General features: G+C 52.4%; 7 protein-coding genes across 7 annotated transcripts; 4 read left to right on the top strand and 3 right to left on the bottom strand.

Moving 5' to 3' along the window:
- Positions 1 to 707: 707 nt before the first annotated feature.
- Positions 708 to 1,699, bottom strand: LTS14_000693 (uncharacterized protein; the record flags this gene model as incomplete). The annotated part of the gene is made up of 2 exons (XM_064833405.1): positions 708 to 1,330; positions 1,384 to 1,699. 2 exons carry the CDS (start codon positions 1,697 to 1,699, stop codon positions 708 to 710), a joined length of 939 nt encoding a protein of 312 aa, XP_064699674.1.
- A 326-nt stretch (positions 1,700 to 2,025) lies between these two features.
- Positions 2,026 to 3,465, top strand: LTS14_000692 (uncharacterized protein; the record flags this gene model as incomplete). The annotated part of the gene is made up of 3 exons (XM_064833404.1): positions 2,026 to 2,505; positions 2,559 to 2,735; positions 2,788 to 3,465. The coding sequence occupies 3 exons, from the start codon at positions 2,026 to 2,028 to the stop codon at positions 3,463 to 3,465; spliced, it is 1,335 nt and encodes a 444-aa protein (XP_064699673.1).
- Positions 3,466 to 3,706: 241 nt separating this feature from the next.
- Positions 3,707 to 5,467, bottom strand: PTM1 (Membrane protein ptm1; the record flags this gene model as incomplete). Its single annotated transcript, XM_064833403.1, has 2 exons — positions 3,707 to 4,039; positions 4,100 to 5,467. The coding sequence occupies 2 exons, from the start codon at positions 5,465 to 5,467 to the stop codon at positions 3,707 to 3,709; spliced, it is 1,701 nt and encodes a 566-aa protein (XP_064699672.1).
- Positions 5,468 to 6,484: 1,017 nt separating this feature from the next.
- Positions 6,485 to 7,265, top strand: LTS14_000690 (uncharacterized protein; the record flags this gene model as incomplete). The annotated part of the gene is made up of 2 exons (XM_064833402.1): positions 6,485 to 6,574; positions 6,636 to 7,265. 2 exons carry the CDS (start codon positions 6,485 to 6,487, stop codon positions 7,263 to 7,265), a joined length of 720 nt encoding a protein of 239 aa, XP_064699671.1.
- Positions 7,266 to 8,505: 1,240 nt separating this feature from the next.
- TPO5_1 (polyamine transporter tpo5) lies at positions 8,506 to 10,448 on the top strand (the record flags this gene model as incomplete). Its single annotated transcript, XM_064833401.1, has 5 exons — positions 8,506 to 8,674; positions 8,774 to 8,928; positions 8,984 to 9,030; positions 9,083 to 10,190; positions 10,257 to 10,448. 5 exons carry the CDS (start codon positions 8,506 to 8,508, stop codon positions 10,446 to 10,448), a joined length of 1,671 nt encoding a protein of 556 aa, XP_064699670.1.
- Positions 10,449 to 11,041: 593 nt separating this feature from the next.
- Positions 11,042 to 12,441, bottom strand: RNR2 (Ribonucleotide-diphosphate reductase (RNR), small subunit; the record flags this gene model as incomplete). Its single annotated transcript, XM_064833400.1, has 3 exons — positions 11,042 to 12,010; positions 12,093 to 12,350; positions 12,412 to 12,441. 3 exons carry the CDS (start codon positions 12,439 to 12,441, stop codon positions 11,042 to 11,044), a joined length of 1,257 nt encoding a protein of 418 aa, XP_064699669.1.
- An 890-nt stretch (positions 12,442 to 13,331) lies between these two features.
- Positions 13,332 to 14,432, top strand: LTS14_000687 (uncharacterized protein; the record flags this gene model as incomplete). The annotated part of the gene is made up of 3 exons (XM_064833399.1): positions 13,332 to 13,533; positions 13,587 to 13,738; positions 13,791 to 14,432. The coding sequence occupies 3 exons, from the start codon at positions 13,332 to 13,334 to the stop codon at positions 14,430 to 14,432; spliced, it is 996 nt and encodes a 331-aa protein (XP_064699668.1).
- Between the last annotated feature and the right edge of the window lie 424 nt (positions 14,433 to 14,856).

Raw genomic sequence — 14,856 nt, 5'->3', positions numbered from 1 at the left:
GTTTTTTTCTCATTTCTTGAGTTAATGTCGGCGACACTACCTTCACAGTCCTCTCTACATTTCTACTTCGAACATATACTATTTGACGAGTCTCATGCGTTTATTGCTCGCTTGTGCAGCCTGCGTTGGGGTCTCGTCGACCACGCTCCGATGGGACCTTTGTGACCATGTTATACACAAATTACTTCCACTCCAAGCACATACGACCATAGGCGATGAAGAACAGAGGATCCCGTCCGCTCTCCTGTACTTAAATTATCGACCGGCAGAGTAGTAGTATAGTGGGTGACCATATGCGAATGCCTGCTGTCGTATGTTTTGCCATTTTGCCATTTTGCTCTTCTTGTACATCGTATGGCTCGGATCTCTGGCTTACGTCCAACTTAACAACTTACAACGTCCTTAGTAGGTAGGTAGTGGGCGGTAGTAGCTCTACGGTAGTACAACTATGTATGACGTGGCACCAAGTATAGCTGAAGTACAGTACGTTATATACACTGTCTTCCTACCTAGGCCTGGCTAGACTGCGGATAGTCACTTATTCAACAACGAGACCAAAGCCCATCAGTACTGCTGCGCTATCCTTTGTGGAAAGTGGAATAGCTTTTCCGTCCTTCTTCGCCAGTACACGATCAGGGTGGTAGTGGCCTGGGTACTCGTCATCGGCCCAAGCTATCGGGCCATTGATACTACCGGCCGCGAGTTGACTAATGAGTTTCAACTACTTGTCGTATTCGCTGTCGCGCCAACGTAGACAACTTGAATAGCAGCAATTCTGTTGTACAGTCAGCAAGATGTAACATTTTGCATCGTCGGGCGAACACTTGCGCCGTCGTGATACCGAGTGAAGTATCTGGACTCAACTGCAACCCCACCACCAGTAATGCCGCAAAAGCTGCTGTAAAAACAAGTATCAGGCCGATGCGGAGCAGGAGTTGCTTGACAAAATAGCATACGACAATGGGTATGACAGGAAGTACGCTTGCAATGATCGTAGACAATATCTGACCCAGGCCACCAGAGCCAGACGTATCAATGTGATGTGGTTGTCGCTCAGTGATGCCAAAGGAGAAGAGTCGCTGTAACCAGGCGATGAATCTTCCGATGCGAAACGCAATACCGTGATCTTCCTCGAAGCCGTAGAAGTCTTCTGGACTCCGAGGGATTATGTCTCGAGCAGCGTTCCGAGTAGTCCAGACGTCTTCAACATCACCCGTGAGGAAGGAAGCACCTCCATTCATTGAATTGAGCCAGTCGCAGACAGCTCTCATGTCACTGCGTTTAGGACTTCCAATCTCGTTGAGCCGCTTGTACTGCTCCACAGCGTTGTCTTTCCAAGAATGAGATACGTCGAGCGTAGCGGATACCTTGAGGGTCACTCACTATAATTCTGCAGTGTCTTGCGAATCTGAAGCATCTTTTCGCAGTAAAGAGAAGACATCGTCTTGGGTGAGGTTGTTGTTGGCACTTGGGCCATCAAGGGCGTCCATCTAGAATTGGCGAGCCCTGAAGCCACTGTTGCAGCTTGCGCATCTCTTTGTTCGATATCGGTCAACTCAAGCTCGAGATGAGCGAGTTCGGCTTGGTAGAATAGCAGGTTCCTGATCTGCAGCTCACGGAATCGCTTGACGGCCAAGATATCGGGATAGGTGCTTAGGATGTTCGCAAGAGCTTTGTAATTGGACTTTTCAGGAGCCATCGGTTCAGCGCGACTGCCGCTCAGCTGCACGCTTAGCGTGGCTCATAGATATGCATCTTCTCAAGAATGCATTGTGGAAAGGAGAGACGGCCTGAGGCTCTCTGCCTAGACTGGGCTTTGTGGCATGTGAGCATGCGCCACGCATACATACTGTAAGCGTCGAGATCGGTCAGCGCGGTGGGGGAGGTACTAAGATTCTCTCGTATCCTCTCGGACTTTGACCTCCTTTCGCTCGACTAGGAGGAGTGACCCTAGTCAAATATGATCCTATATTACTGCCGAAGCTCTGTGTGATCCTCCACCGAAGCGCTCGAACGAGGTCAACCATGGCTGAAGTTGCCGGCCTCGTTTTAGGCGCAACTTCCGTCGTCATTGAGGCTTTAGAGGCTTATGAAAAATTGAGAACGAAGTCAAGCAGAGGTCGACGAGGCTACCAGGATCTGAAACTTGAGCTGGAAATCAATCTATTACGCTTGCGCAGGATCCTGGAAATCTTGTTGAAAGACACATCATTTGAGTCTAGTACACTCGATGATTTACTATCAAACCCAACGAGCTCACAATGGCGAAGTCCTATGGTGGAGGTCGCTTTGAGGCGACGACTCGGGTCAGCGTACCCAGCCTTCCTTCACTTGACGACGAACATCTTCGAGACCGTATCGTCGATCGAAAAATCCTTCCAGAGGATCGCAAACGGCTCCAAGGCAACGATAGCCTGGAGGGTGGCATATGATGCCAATAGCCTTTCGGATCAATTAGCAACCTTTCAAAAGCTGAATTCAGAAATTGAACATCTTGCCCAATCTGTAGGTCCCTGGCAACTGGAGTCGATTGCACATCTGGGTGCATCACTGGTCAGGCCCAAGAACCGTTGGAAAAAGCTCGACTTGCTGAGAGCCGAGACCACTATGGATCGGATTGGCTGAGGCTTGGAGTCGAGGCTGGCGCCCGGGTCAGTGTTGGTGCTGAAGCTTCTTTCGAGCGCCCAGAATATGACCGTGTCGAAACTGGGAGCTCTTACACCGTGGACTCTGAGGTAGGTCAAGTGCCAGCCTCCGTGATGCGCTAGCTGACGCCCCAGCTTGAAGACTAGCTCAGACATCTCTAGCCTTAGCTACCTGCCGATATCACTAGAGGCAGCCGACTTGCCACAGCGTAAAGTACAACAGGACGCGCTACTCGACACAGGCGCCACGCATTGCGCGATTTCGCTGAATGCAGCTTTGCAGCTCGGCCTGGAGATCGAAGAGGACGAACAAGAGGAAGAAGTCGTCATCAGGACCGCTGCCTTGGGTCAACTCTTACTCGCAAAGGGCCGAGCCCATTTGACTCTACGCTGGCAGGATCAGCACGGAAAGTCGCGCGGAACGAGGATCTGGGTATCGGTCGTCCCTCATCTAAACCACGGTGTGCTTCTCTCACACGACTTTACCAAGAATCACCCCGAGGTCTGGAATGTGGCGAAAGTGATTGCTCATACCGTGGAACAGTTCAACGTCACATGGTTCAACAAGATCAGTAAAGAACAGCTGGAAGCGGAAGATGACTTCAGACGGAGGCAGGAGTCTGAGAATGCCGCCAACGCCGAAAAGGAGAGGAAGAAACGCCTCGCCGAACTGGACGATGTGATTGCAAGTGCTAGTACGACTCCACAGCCAGGATCGACCGCGCCTTCGATTGCAGGATCGTCCGCCTCGAACGCGCCATCGTCGACTACGACTGGCTCATCAGTATCAGCTACTATGACATTTGGACCCAAGCCATAGCGTATACACCCACCGAACTTTAGTTTCAAGTTCAGCAGCTATGTTGGTCCGGCGAGCGGCTGATCACTTGGATCACCCGGCTATGCTAGTAAGTTATCCAGCTTCACCAGAGCGCATGTCAGATCCTTTCCAAGGCTCCATATTGCTTGTTCGATGATGGGCGTGCAAGCCAACTCGACAGATACGTGAAGAGCTATGAATCGAACAGAACAACAGAAGTCTCTATCATGCTTAAGCATCCTCACCCACGCTTTCCACCCGTCAACCTCTTGCCCTCACCCTCATCATCCTCATCATCACTCCCTCCCTCATCGTCAAGAGCAAACATCGTATCGGCCTCCAGACTCCTGCGCTGCAACGTACTCGTCCTACGCGGTATCGGCGCAGGCAAAGGTGAAATATCGCGTTGTATATCTCGTTGCCTCTCAGTACTGTCTCGAACAGGATCATACATTGGCGGCTTCACACCGTCGCCATTCAGACCTCGGGCGGAATCCGATGTCGGGTCTTCGAGGTCGATGTCGAAGCTGTCGCGTATAGACGCGATCTCGAATCCGTCGTCGTCTTGTGCGATCTATAACACGCCTCGTTAGCATCATTGCTGAAACCAGAGACGTATGGGAATGATACGCACCTCTTCACTCATGGCGAACCGCCGGTTATTCGCTGTCGGCCTCCAGACATAAGCCACAAACGCCACGTCGAAAAAGTATACTAGATTCAACCATCCATCCAAGATGAACCATCTCGTCTGCCAATGCTTCGGCACGAAATCCTCTTGTGATGATCCGGCGAAAGTCCAGCTGTTCACGAAGAAGAAGGCGAAGATGACGACGATGGAGAGCAAGATGCAGTACCATAGTTTCCGGTACATTCCTGCTTTGACGTGCTGTTTCCGTGATAGAAGATCCTTCATGGTCAGGTTGAGCGAGTTGAGGGTCCAGATGTAGAAGGCGGTCAGCGTACCGGCGAGTGGTAGAACGACCAGGAGGATCAGTGGTCCAGCGTTCTCGGGTGTGATTGAGAGACTGGTGATGGCGTAGATGACTCCGAAGACGAAGTGCGTAAGGGCTAGGATTCGGACGTACAGCATTGTTTTGCCAAGTGTTGGCTTAACCACGCCGTAGCCCATGCAGACGATCAGCAACAGGAAGAAGGAGAAGCTGTTTCGTGCCGCGGACAGGATGGAGACGAGGATGAGCAATGCTTTGGCGCCGACATTCAGACCATGTCGGTTCTGATAGTCGTGGAAGAGCCAGGTGGTGAACATCTCCGCTACGAGGAAAAGCAGGATGAAGGTGATGTAATTCTGTACTGGGAGGATATCGTGGCGATTGAGGTAGTACAAGGCTCCCCATGCCAGCGCCAGGAAAGCATACGTGATCGTTAGCGCGGCGTAGAATGGTAGTTTCGGTATCTGAGCGGCCGGGAGCTCGCCAAAAGCATTACGAAACTCGACGACAGCTGTGTAGTCTGTGTCTGGTGTGAAGCCGTAGGTACCCACACAGTAGTAGCCTGTGCGCTTTATGGGGTAGTTCAGGGGCGCCGGGTCGTTGAGGTGGATGGCTTGAGTGATTATGCCGGCTTTTGAGTTGGTCTCGGCGCTCGAAGAGAGGATGAACTCGCCCAGTTGTCCTGCCGAACAATAGCCCATATCCACAGAGCTCTGATCGCATATATACACCCTCTCCTCCACTCCGTTATCGTCTGCGCCGGGTTGAGCAGGTATTGGGTGACCTATCTCGGCCTTGTCGGTCCACTCAAAGACCACTATGCTGACTATGGGATCGCTGTCGGTGGTATTATCCTCTGCTACGTTGTCGGGTTTGAGGAACTTGGTGAGTATGAATGGCGAGACGCTGCCGCCCCAGCTCTTTCTCGAGTACATGCCACTACATACTTGTCTGTTCGACTCCTTCTGGTCTATCTTTGTTTCGAGACCAAAGGTAGTGGTCGCGACGAGTCCAAGGAGGGCGGCAGGGAGCCATCGCGGTTGCAGCATGACGGCGTGACCTGTTCAAGGCACTCGTGTCGATACTTTCCAGGTGGGCAGACTGGGTAGTGCTCGTTCACTCTATGATTGCCTATCACGAAATCCGCAAGTCTTGCGGGAGCCTCCTCCTCCTACTCCCTCCTCTCCCGATGCTCTGACTCTTTGGTCTGGGGTCGTTGCTGTGGTCGTCAGCTGATCAGCCTTTCCGTCTGCCACTATAACACAGCCACCAACAGTCCACAGTACGAGGATTCCAGACTCGTCCACTTCATCAAACCTTCGAGACACCTCCGTAGGTTGCCGAAGATCAGCTTGCCGAGCACTGCAGCTCAACGCCACACCGACACCCAGCCGTCTGGCTCGAAGCTTCGAACCAAAAAACGCCCGGGATTCTCTGATCGGCTGGACGATTGCAGCTTCTGCTGAAGTGAATGTTCTCTACGCGGTCGACCACCAGAATTAGATGATAGAATGCTTCGAAAAAGACTTTATCTGCTCATGCGCACAAATTTTTTTGCACGGGCATACCCAAAAGCACATGTTTCTGTAAGCCTTCTCTGGTATGGCGACTGCATCAGAGATTCCCGAGGGCTCTGCTCAGCAGAATGATCTACAAGCTCAGCCACAGATGACGGTACAGACGCGTCCAAAGTTTCAGGCGAGCGAGATGATGCATGTGAAACAGGTATTTGTTCCAACCGACAGCAGGCCATTGATACTGATACATAAGGCACCAGTAGGTCGTGCTTTCACTTGGGATCAGATCGCAATTCCTCTTGCTTCCTTACGATCCTCTCGCCATCGACACTCCGCTGTCCGATTTCTGAAACCGACGCACGTGCCTGGCGGCTACGCAACAGTGAACAAACAATTGCTGCGTTCCAGTAATTGCCAAGTTGCTATTGTCGACCACATATCTATTCAAGCTAGCAGCAACATATAACTGACTACGCCCGACCTGCTTGAAGGCCATACTCAACGCGACATCTTCACCACCCACAGTACTTCCATATACACACCGCAACAATGGCACAAGTAGTCGGCAAATATGCTGCCAACAAGCTTCTAGGAAAGCACATGAAGCAGTACGCCAACAAGCGCGTCGAGCAAGGCGATGTAAGTCCATACGCTCGTCTCAGCTTGGCCCGAACAATCTACTGACCGCATTGGCCTACAGGACCCATACTTCGCCCTCGTCGAAGACCCCAAACGACCCGGCAAAGTCAAGAAGGTCAAGAAGCAAATACCCACCTACATCCCCGAACATGACGCTCTCATCCTCGCGAACGTCAAGAAGACGGCATACAGACTGGACATGTGCCTTTTCAATCTCTTCGGCATCCGTTTCGGCTGGGAAGCAGTCATCGGCATCATCCCATTCGCTGGCGACGCGATAGGTGTCGCGATGGCCTATCTCGTCTTCCGAAAGTGCTGCGCGATTGATGGCGGTCTGCCTAGCTCTGTGCGGACATGGATGCTCATCAACATCGCTATCGACTTCGCTGTCGGGTTGGTACCATTCATCGGCGATCTCGCAGACGCAGCCTTCAAATGCAATACCAAGAACGTGGCGCTGTTGGAAAAGCATCTGGATCAGAAGTACCGGCCTGGTGCATCGGGCTCTAGGAGGGACGATGAGAGGAATCGGCCGGTTGCTGGTGTGGATCAGGAGAAGAGGAGGAAGAACAGGCAGAGCGGGATCTTCATGCCTAATGACCCGCCACCAGCTACGGTGTTTGAGGACTTTAGCGATGATGAGTTGCCGCCCAGCAATAGACGGCAGGAGACGGGTAGGACGAGGAGATAGGATGTTCTACCACTCGTGGAAGCACGTAAGACGTGTGCGAGACAGAGGGATGAAGTCGTTGTATGGTTGAGACGTTACGATGGCGTTGGCGAGAGTCTTTTACTGATGCGTTCGAGATACCTACTGTACGCGGAGTTGTGCTTTCTTCACGATCATACTACCCACAAGCGTCTCAATGCCCTGATATCTGGCGACTTTCATCTCAACAAAAGTCTCATAGTTGTGCTCGTACACTCGTCACGTGTCGCTTAGAGGCGGCACATCCCCTTTGCCCTCACAAAATTTCTCGGGACGGCATCTTGGAAAGGGAAATCGGAGCCGACTCCTGCTTTTGGACTTTATCATGAGCAGGTGGCGAATGCTTCATCGTTCTTGTGCCAGATCTTGGGAACGACCAAATAATCTTGGAGAGTCTTGAAATGCTAGATACTTGTACCATTCCATCAAGCATCCTAGCTTGTGTTACGCATCTACCTACACACTCACAACGTTTACGGTACCATGCACCGCCAAGGCCAGCCAGGTCGTTCTCGAATCTCGATGTGATCTCACTTTCGCAAGCCGACCGATGCGGCTAGTCTACACCTCCATCCCACGCCGTCTCGCTAGCGAAACGACAACCTCACTGGTCAATCCAGTGGACGGTACTTTTCTCTCATCCTCGCCGCGGTCGTGCCGCCGAGCAGATCCAGGATCGACCTCTTTCTTATATCCTACTCCCCGCCCCACGGCGAAAAGCCCTTCCTTGCATCTCACTACACTATCTACACCTCTACTACGGCCAGTGTATCAGGAATCTGTCGACTGTTAAGGGAAGAACATCCAGCTATCAATTAGCGCTAGGAAGCTCTTCAGCTCGCCCGCCTCTTATCTTATCTAATCTAGATACGCCAATCCTTGACCTCGAGTCTACCCTCCGACCACTCTTGTGCAGACCTCTGTGCGTGACCATTCGACTATTTACTACTGTGAGCCAAGCCATCGGTGACTCGTGCCGTACATCGACAACTCGCAGCCTGGACCAAAGCGACCACATCGACTACTTCCAAAGCGCCTTGAATCATTCTACCGAATGATCTATCCCTAGCGACCTAACCACCACTGGAGGAACCTGTAACACAGCAGGCATTCCAAATCTATCATCTGGACCGTCCAAAGCGCCAGTGCACGTGAGCTGTACTCCCATCTGCGACACCCTTCCACGAGCGACCTTCGACCGTAAAGAACAGTAGACGAAAAAATGGCAGATCGACTCGCACCCGCTGATGTGCGCCGACGCAAGAGCAGCGTCGGTGCCGTAGAGATGCAAGGTCCTGGTGGAACTGTACGCACCGTACAGCTCGAGGACATGAGTGAGGCCGATCGCGCGCTAGCTGCAGAATTTGGATATAAGCCCGTCTTTAAGAGAGGTACGTATAGCCTGTGAGGAGTGTCGCACTCCCGTTGATCTGTTCGGCGTGCGACATACCCAAGAGCCTGTGCTAATCCGGACATGTTGTGATGCATAGAATTCGGCTATCTCTCCACTTTCTCTTTCGCCGTCAGTATCTCGGGTCTCTTCTCGACTGTCGCGACCACATTCTCATATCCGCTGTATGCGGGTGGAAGTGCTTCCGCCGTCTGGTGCTGGCTGATCTCTGGTGCTGGATGCATGTGCATTGCTGTAGGTCTTGTGTCCTTCAAGTTTTGTGGCATCGTTTGGTTAACGAATTACATAGTGCTCCGTTTCTGAGCTGGTATCTGCATATCCAACCTGTGGTGGCTTGTAGGTGCACAATTTCAGTGATGAAACGAGTATAAGCTGACGGAGTTGACAGGTACTACACCATCTCTCGCACAGCACCCAAGAAGTACGTACCGCTTGTCAGCTGGGTTACTGGCTGGTTGAACCTCCTCGGTCAAGTCGCCGGTGTCGCGTCGTCAGAATGGGGTGCAGCCGCTCTTCTCCTGGCCGCCGTCTCCATGGGCACAGACTTCACCTATGTCCCTACCACTGGCCAGACTGTCGGTGTCATGGCCGGCCTCACCGTCATCACTGGCCTCGTCAACTCGCTATCGACATACTGGATGGAAAAGATGACAAAGTCTTATGTCATCTTCCACGTCCTCGTACTTGTCACCTGCAGCATCGCACTCCTCGCCATGTCCCACAAAGCCGGCACGAACCACACCGCCAAGTACGTCTTCACAGATGTCGACAATACTTCCGGCTGGACACCAACCGGCTGGTCTTTCCTCTTCGGCTTCTTGTCCGTCAGCTGGACCATGACTGATTACGACGCGACCGCGCACATCACAGAAGAGATCCGCGAGCCCGAAATCAAAGCGCCATGGGCCATCTCCATGGCTATGCTATTCACCTACGTCGCCGGCTGGCTCTTCAACATCGTGCTCTGCTTCGTCATGGGCGACATCGCCGAGGTCCTCAAATCCCCGATCGCGCAGCCCGTGGCGCAAATCTTCTACAACGTCCTGGGAAAGAGCGGCGGCATCGTCTTCACCGTCTGCGCCTTCATCATCATCAAGTTCGTCACCTTCACCGCCATGCAGGCTCTCGCACGTACCGTCTTCGCCTTCTCCCGCGACCAGCTCGTGCCCTTCTCCAGCGTCTGGACCAAGATTCTCCCCTTGACCGGCACCCCCATCCTCGCCGTCTGGATCTCCGTCTTCTGGTGTATCGCCATCAACCTCATCGGTCTGGGATCCTACACCGCCATCGCCGGTGTCTTCAACGTTTGCGCCATCGCCCTGGACTGGAGCTACTGCATCCCCATCGTCTGCAAACTGGCTTTTGGCAAATTCGAGCGCGGACCCTGGCACATGGGCAAATTCAGCCCCTACGTCAATGCTTGGGCCTGTATCTGGACGCTCTTCGTGACCATCATCTTTGTCATGCCGACCGCACTTCCCGTCTCTGCTGACACGGTAAGTCCTTGCCTTCTTTCTTCTTCTTCTTCTTCTATTGTATACGTGCTGACAATGCTTCTCCAGATGAACTACGCCGTCGTCTACCTCGGCGCCATCCTCTTCTTCTCCACAGTCTACTGGTTCATCCGCGGCCGCAAATTCTACACCGGCCCCCTGATCGAAGCCGAGATCGACGAGGATTCCTCGCAGGATCCGCGAAGCAGTGATGAGGGCGTCAACGCGAAGACGGAGAAGCACGGCCAGATTATTTCATGAGGTGTCCTGTTTCCCATCAAACGGCCAAAAAATGTTGCTCGGCGATGAAAGTGAGAAATTTTTTTCCCGAAATTTTTTACATGTCAATGTTGTAAGAGAGGACGATAATTTTTTTTGATCTGGGAAAATTTGGCAAGATATACCCAAGCCGATGGTGCTAGTATGTATGTATATTCTACACCGATACGTGCAGTACACGAGTGTTTTGTCCATGATCGCGAGCCCCATCAACTCGCGTACCACACAGTTATGCACCTCGATCCGTCGCGCATGCAACGTGGAAGCGTCTTTGTGATCTTCTCTGATCGCAGTATATGCGCATGGAAGCGACGGTCTATTTGAGACGATGAAGGAAGCAAGTCATCTGAAATGAGCAAGTCCGGATGGGTGATGTATCAAGTTCGAATGAATTGAGAGCATGCTATCGACCTCTTAAACACCGCCATGCGCCCGCACAATGCAACTTGTTGTGTGCAAACATAATCCAATACCTTTCCCATCAGCAGTGACCCGCAGTATCACCGTCCCTGTACCACATTGGCCACCCAAAACGCCATTCAACCGGAGCCTACTACAATACACATCCGAATCATCTAAAAGTCCTCATCAAAAGCAAAGTCGCCACTCATGACCGGCGCGGCGGCTTCAGCAATCCCATCCCTCTTGGCATCGCGCTGAGCCTGCTGCTTGTTGTTCTTCTCCATGATACCAGCTTTCTGGTAGTCACCCACACGCTTCTCGAAGAAGTTAGTCTTGCCAGCCAGGGAAATGTTCTCCATGAAATCGAACGGGTTGGTGGCGTTGTAGTACTTCGTATTGCCGAGAGCGAGCAGCAGACGATCAGCGACGAATTCGATGTACTGGCACATGAGCTTGGAGTTCATGCCGAGGAGAGCGCAGGGGAGAGCATCAGTCAGGAATTCCTGCTCGATGGCCACGGCCTCCACGATGATGCTCTCGACGACTTTCTGGTCGGGCTTGTTCTTTAGATGGGAGAAGAGCAGGCAAGCGAAATCCGTGTGCATGCCCTCGTCGCGGGAGATGAGCTCGTTGGAGAAGGTTAGACCGGCCATGAGACCGCGCTTCTTGAGCCAGAAGATGGCGGCGAAGGAGCCGGAGAAGAAGATACCTTCCACAGCGGCGAAAGCGATCAGACGGCAGGCGAAAGTGGAGTTTTTATCGCTAATCCATTTCAGTGCCCAGTCGGCCTTCTTGCGGATGCAAGGGATGTTCTCAACGGCGTTGAAGAGGTATGTTCTTTGTCGGGGCTCGCTGATGTATGTATCGATGAGGAGGGAGTAGGTCTCGGAATGGATGTTCTCCATCATGATTTGGAAACCGTAGAAGCATCGCGCTTCTGGGATCTGGACTTCACCGCTGAATCGCTCGAGGAGGTTCTCGTTCACGATGCCGTCTGAGGCGGCGAAGAAGGCGAGGACGTGTGAGATGAAGAAGCGCTCGTCGTCGTTTAGTCGCTTGTTCCAGTCGTGAAGGTCTTTGGATAGATCAATCTCCTCGGCGGTCCAGAATGATGCCTCGGCTTTCTTGTACATTTGCCATATCTGTTGCAGATGTTAGCTTGATGTGCTGCAGGCTCTTTACGCGTACAGAACACGAAAAGATAATCAAAGACGTGACGCGTACCTCATGGTATTTGATTGGGAATAGCACGAATCGTTGCGAGTTTTCCTGCAGTATGGGCTCGATCTCCTCTCCCTCCTTCGCGACTGCCGACTCACCCTCTTTTGGCACTTCAGGTAGCTCTGGTATGCCCTTGATGGGGACGGCGACCTCGTCCGACTCGTACCGCGCGTCGACAATGTTCTCCTTATCCGCTTGAGCGTCTAGGCAGAGCCTCTTTGCCGGCGACTCCATCTTCAGGTTCTCGAGTATCGATGCGGCCTGTGTGCTCATGTCAGTAACGTGCTTTCAAATCGTGGCGATGGCAGCGTCATGGACGAACCTTCTTCGAAGGCGTGGTCTGGACGCTCATGATGGCTGGTAGTATGTATGCTGAGTGTGTAGCAGTGTGTACAGCAGGCAATGGCAGATGCGAAAGATGGAGGTGAATGCTTTTGTGTGGAAGACAAAGAGACGAGTCGAGTTGAAGTACGAAGTACACGCGTGGACGTGTTTTGCTTGGCCCGAGCGCCCAACGCGTCTGGCGAATGACATAATCGATGGCTGGAAAACACTTCACATCGTTTTTGTCTCTGTCACTTGTCCGGCCATTGTAGATTACATGTATGCATGGGGATAGTGGGATGTACATGCGAAACGGCCTTCTTGCCTGCCAGAGCACAAGATCACGAAGTCACGTGCTCGATCCACGAGACAAGGCCCCAAGACCAGAGAAAGAATGTCCATCATACTACGCTTTTCTCATGACACCAGGAGCCCGCTTCTGAGGATTGCTGTCACTGCTCGTATATACGTAGATTGTAGCTACAGGCTGAAGTTCGATCAAGGTCTTGGCAAAGCGACATATAACCCTCGTCTTCCCGCACGAAGCTGCAGACCAAAACTGCCAGTGTATAGGCTACCAGATGCTCCTCTTCGACACAACGAGCCAGGGAAAGACACGACGATGTGCCGAGAATGTAGTTCCGGATATTTGTGCTCGACTGAGATTGGAGACCTTCCAGGTGACGGATTGTCAGTCAGTATGGTTTGTGCATAGCTCTACTACGCAACCCATCGCGCCTTCCTCAGGCCTGCCGATCGTACCTTCCATCTTGTCAAGCAACGGCTCTCGCACCCAATAGCTCCCGCAATTGACATCTCCTGAGCATCCTACACAAAGGACTTTCCTCTCAAGTCATTCACTCTCAACTTTACGTTCGCAAATAACCTCGACATATCTCACTCTCGACCCGATCAACGATGGAGGACGCGTTCAAGGCCCGCTTTAGTGGTAAGTCAAATGGCGTGAACAAGCAGGCAGGGGGGCATGGCAGTGATGATGGGATGTTCAAGGCAGGAGGCAGACCAGGCACTAATGAAGCAGCACTCCTCTGTGAGGCATACAAAGCTCGTGGGTTTTGCCTCAACGGAACCTGTAAACGCAGTCATACTCGTCCCGAAGGTAAAACACTCCGCCACTTCTACAGATCAAGCCCTCTACTGACTACTTGGCAGATGAGCAGTCGACTGGGAAAAAGCGATACAGCGCCGAAGAGCTCGGAACGATTGGTAGAATCTGCCACGGACGCTTGCCACCCGCTTCGATCGTGCAGGCAATGTTCATGTACGAGCTTCAACGCCAGGCGGATAATGAAAAGCTATTCGATGTAAGTATCCCAACCACAAAACCATTGGTGACCAAGCTGATAGGCCATATAGTCCATGATATTCCAACTTGCCCGTGGAGACGGTGTCACGTATCCGGAGGTCGAGCGTCTCTCAGCGGTGGAGGACGAGATCAAGATGCTCAAACTTCAGTGGAATGCGAAGCAAAATGCCAAGGTCGAGCTCTGCAAGAGGCAGCTTGACGCCCACGAAGACCACTTTAGTATGCTCACCACTAAATTCGACGACATCAAGGCAATCCAGGAGCGACTCAGTCGCCAGAACGGCTACTTACAGCAGCTCGCCAAGACCGTCGAGGCCTGCGAGCAGAAGACTACGACCATGGATGGAGAAATTGACAACGAGCTCTTTAACGCAATGATGATCGGACTCCACCAGCACGATAAGGATCTCGACACCATCTTCGCCGAGCGCGATGCACTCCTCGAGCAGCTCCAGACAAGCAATAACCGCATCACGAAGCTTGAGGACCTGGTTCGCGCACTGACCGGAAATATGTCCCCTTCCAACAGCGCTTCTCCTACGATGACCCAGCAGCTACCTGTGCACACCGCGAGCGGTCAGACGATCAACCTCTCCGTCCCCAAAGGAGCTAGCATCGGCAACAACACGAGGGAAAATCGTGCACCATCGGGCATTCGAAGCTTTACCCCTGGTGAGCAGTGGGCTGCTTAGAAAGCGGTAAGTAACGATATTTCTATCATTCTGTACCGGATCACAGGAGAATACTGACATCCCATAGGCACGTGAATGAGCTCAATGGTGGGAAGGACAACGCAGCTTGACGAGATCAGAATGATGGAACAGGGAGCTCTCCACTTCACAGACCTGGCGTGGGGCAACAAAGGGAGGAGGAACTCGAAGGGTCGAAGGACTTGCATGATGATCTTGTACATCGCCTGTATACAAGTCTATGATGTCCATCCAAAATCTCATGCTGTACAGGTTAGAATGGGGGTATCCGCATGCTTATGACCTTGTCATCCATTGATCGCATGCCCAACCATATAAAGCAAAAGCCCAACATCATCATCATCATCATTACACACTCCCACAGAGCACTGAAACCTCGGGGGGCGGGGGGGGGGGGGGGGGGGGG

This window comes from Recurvomyces mirabilis, assembly GCF_035927965.1.
Source record: "Recurvomyces mirabilis strain CCFEE 5264 chromosome Unknown scaffold_1, whole genome shotgun sequence".
NCBI classification, from domain to species: Eukaryota; Fungi; Ascomycota; class Dothideomycetes; order Mycosphaerellales; family Teratosphaeriaceae; genus Recurvomyces; species Recurvomyces mirabilis.
Note: the sequence above shows the minus strand (reverse complement) of the source record. Positions and strands in the feature narration are given on the sequence as shown.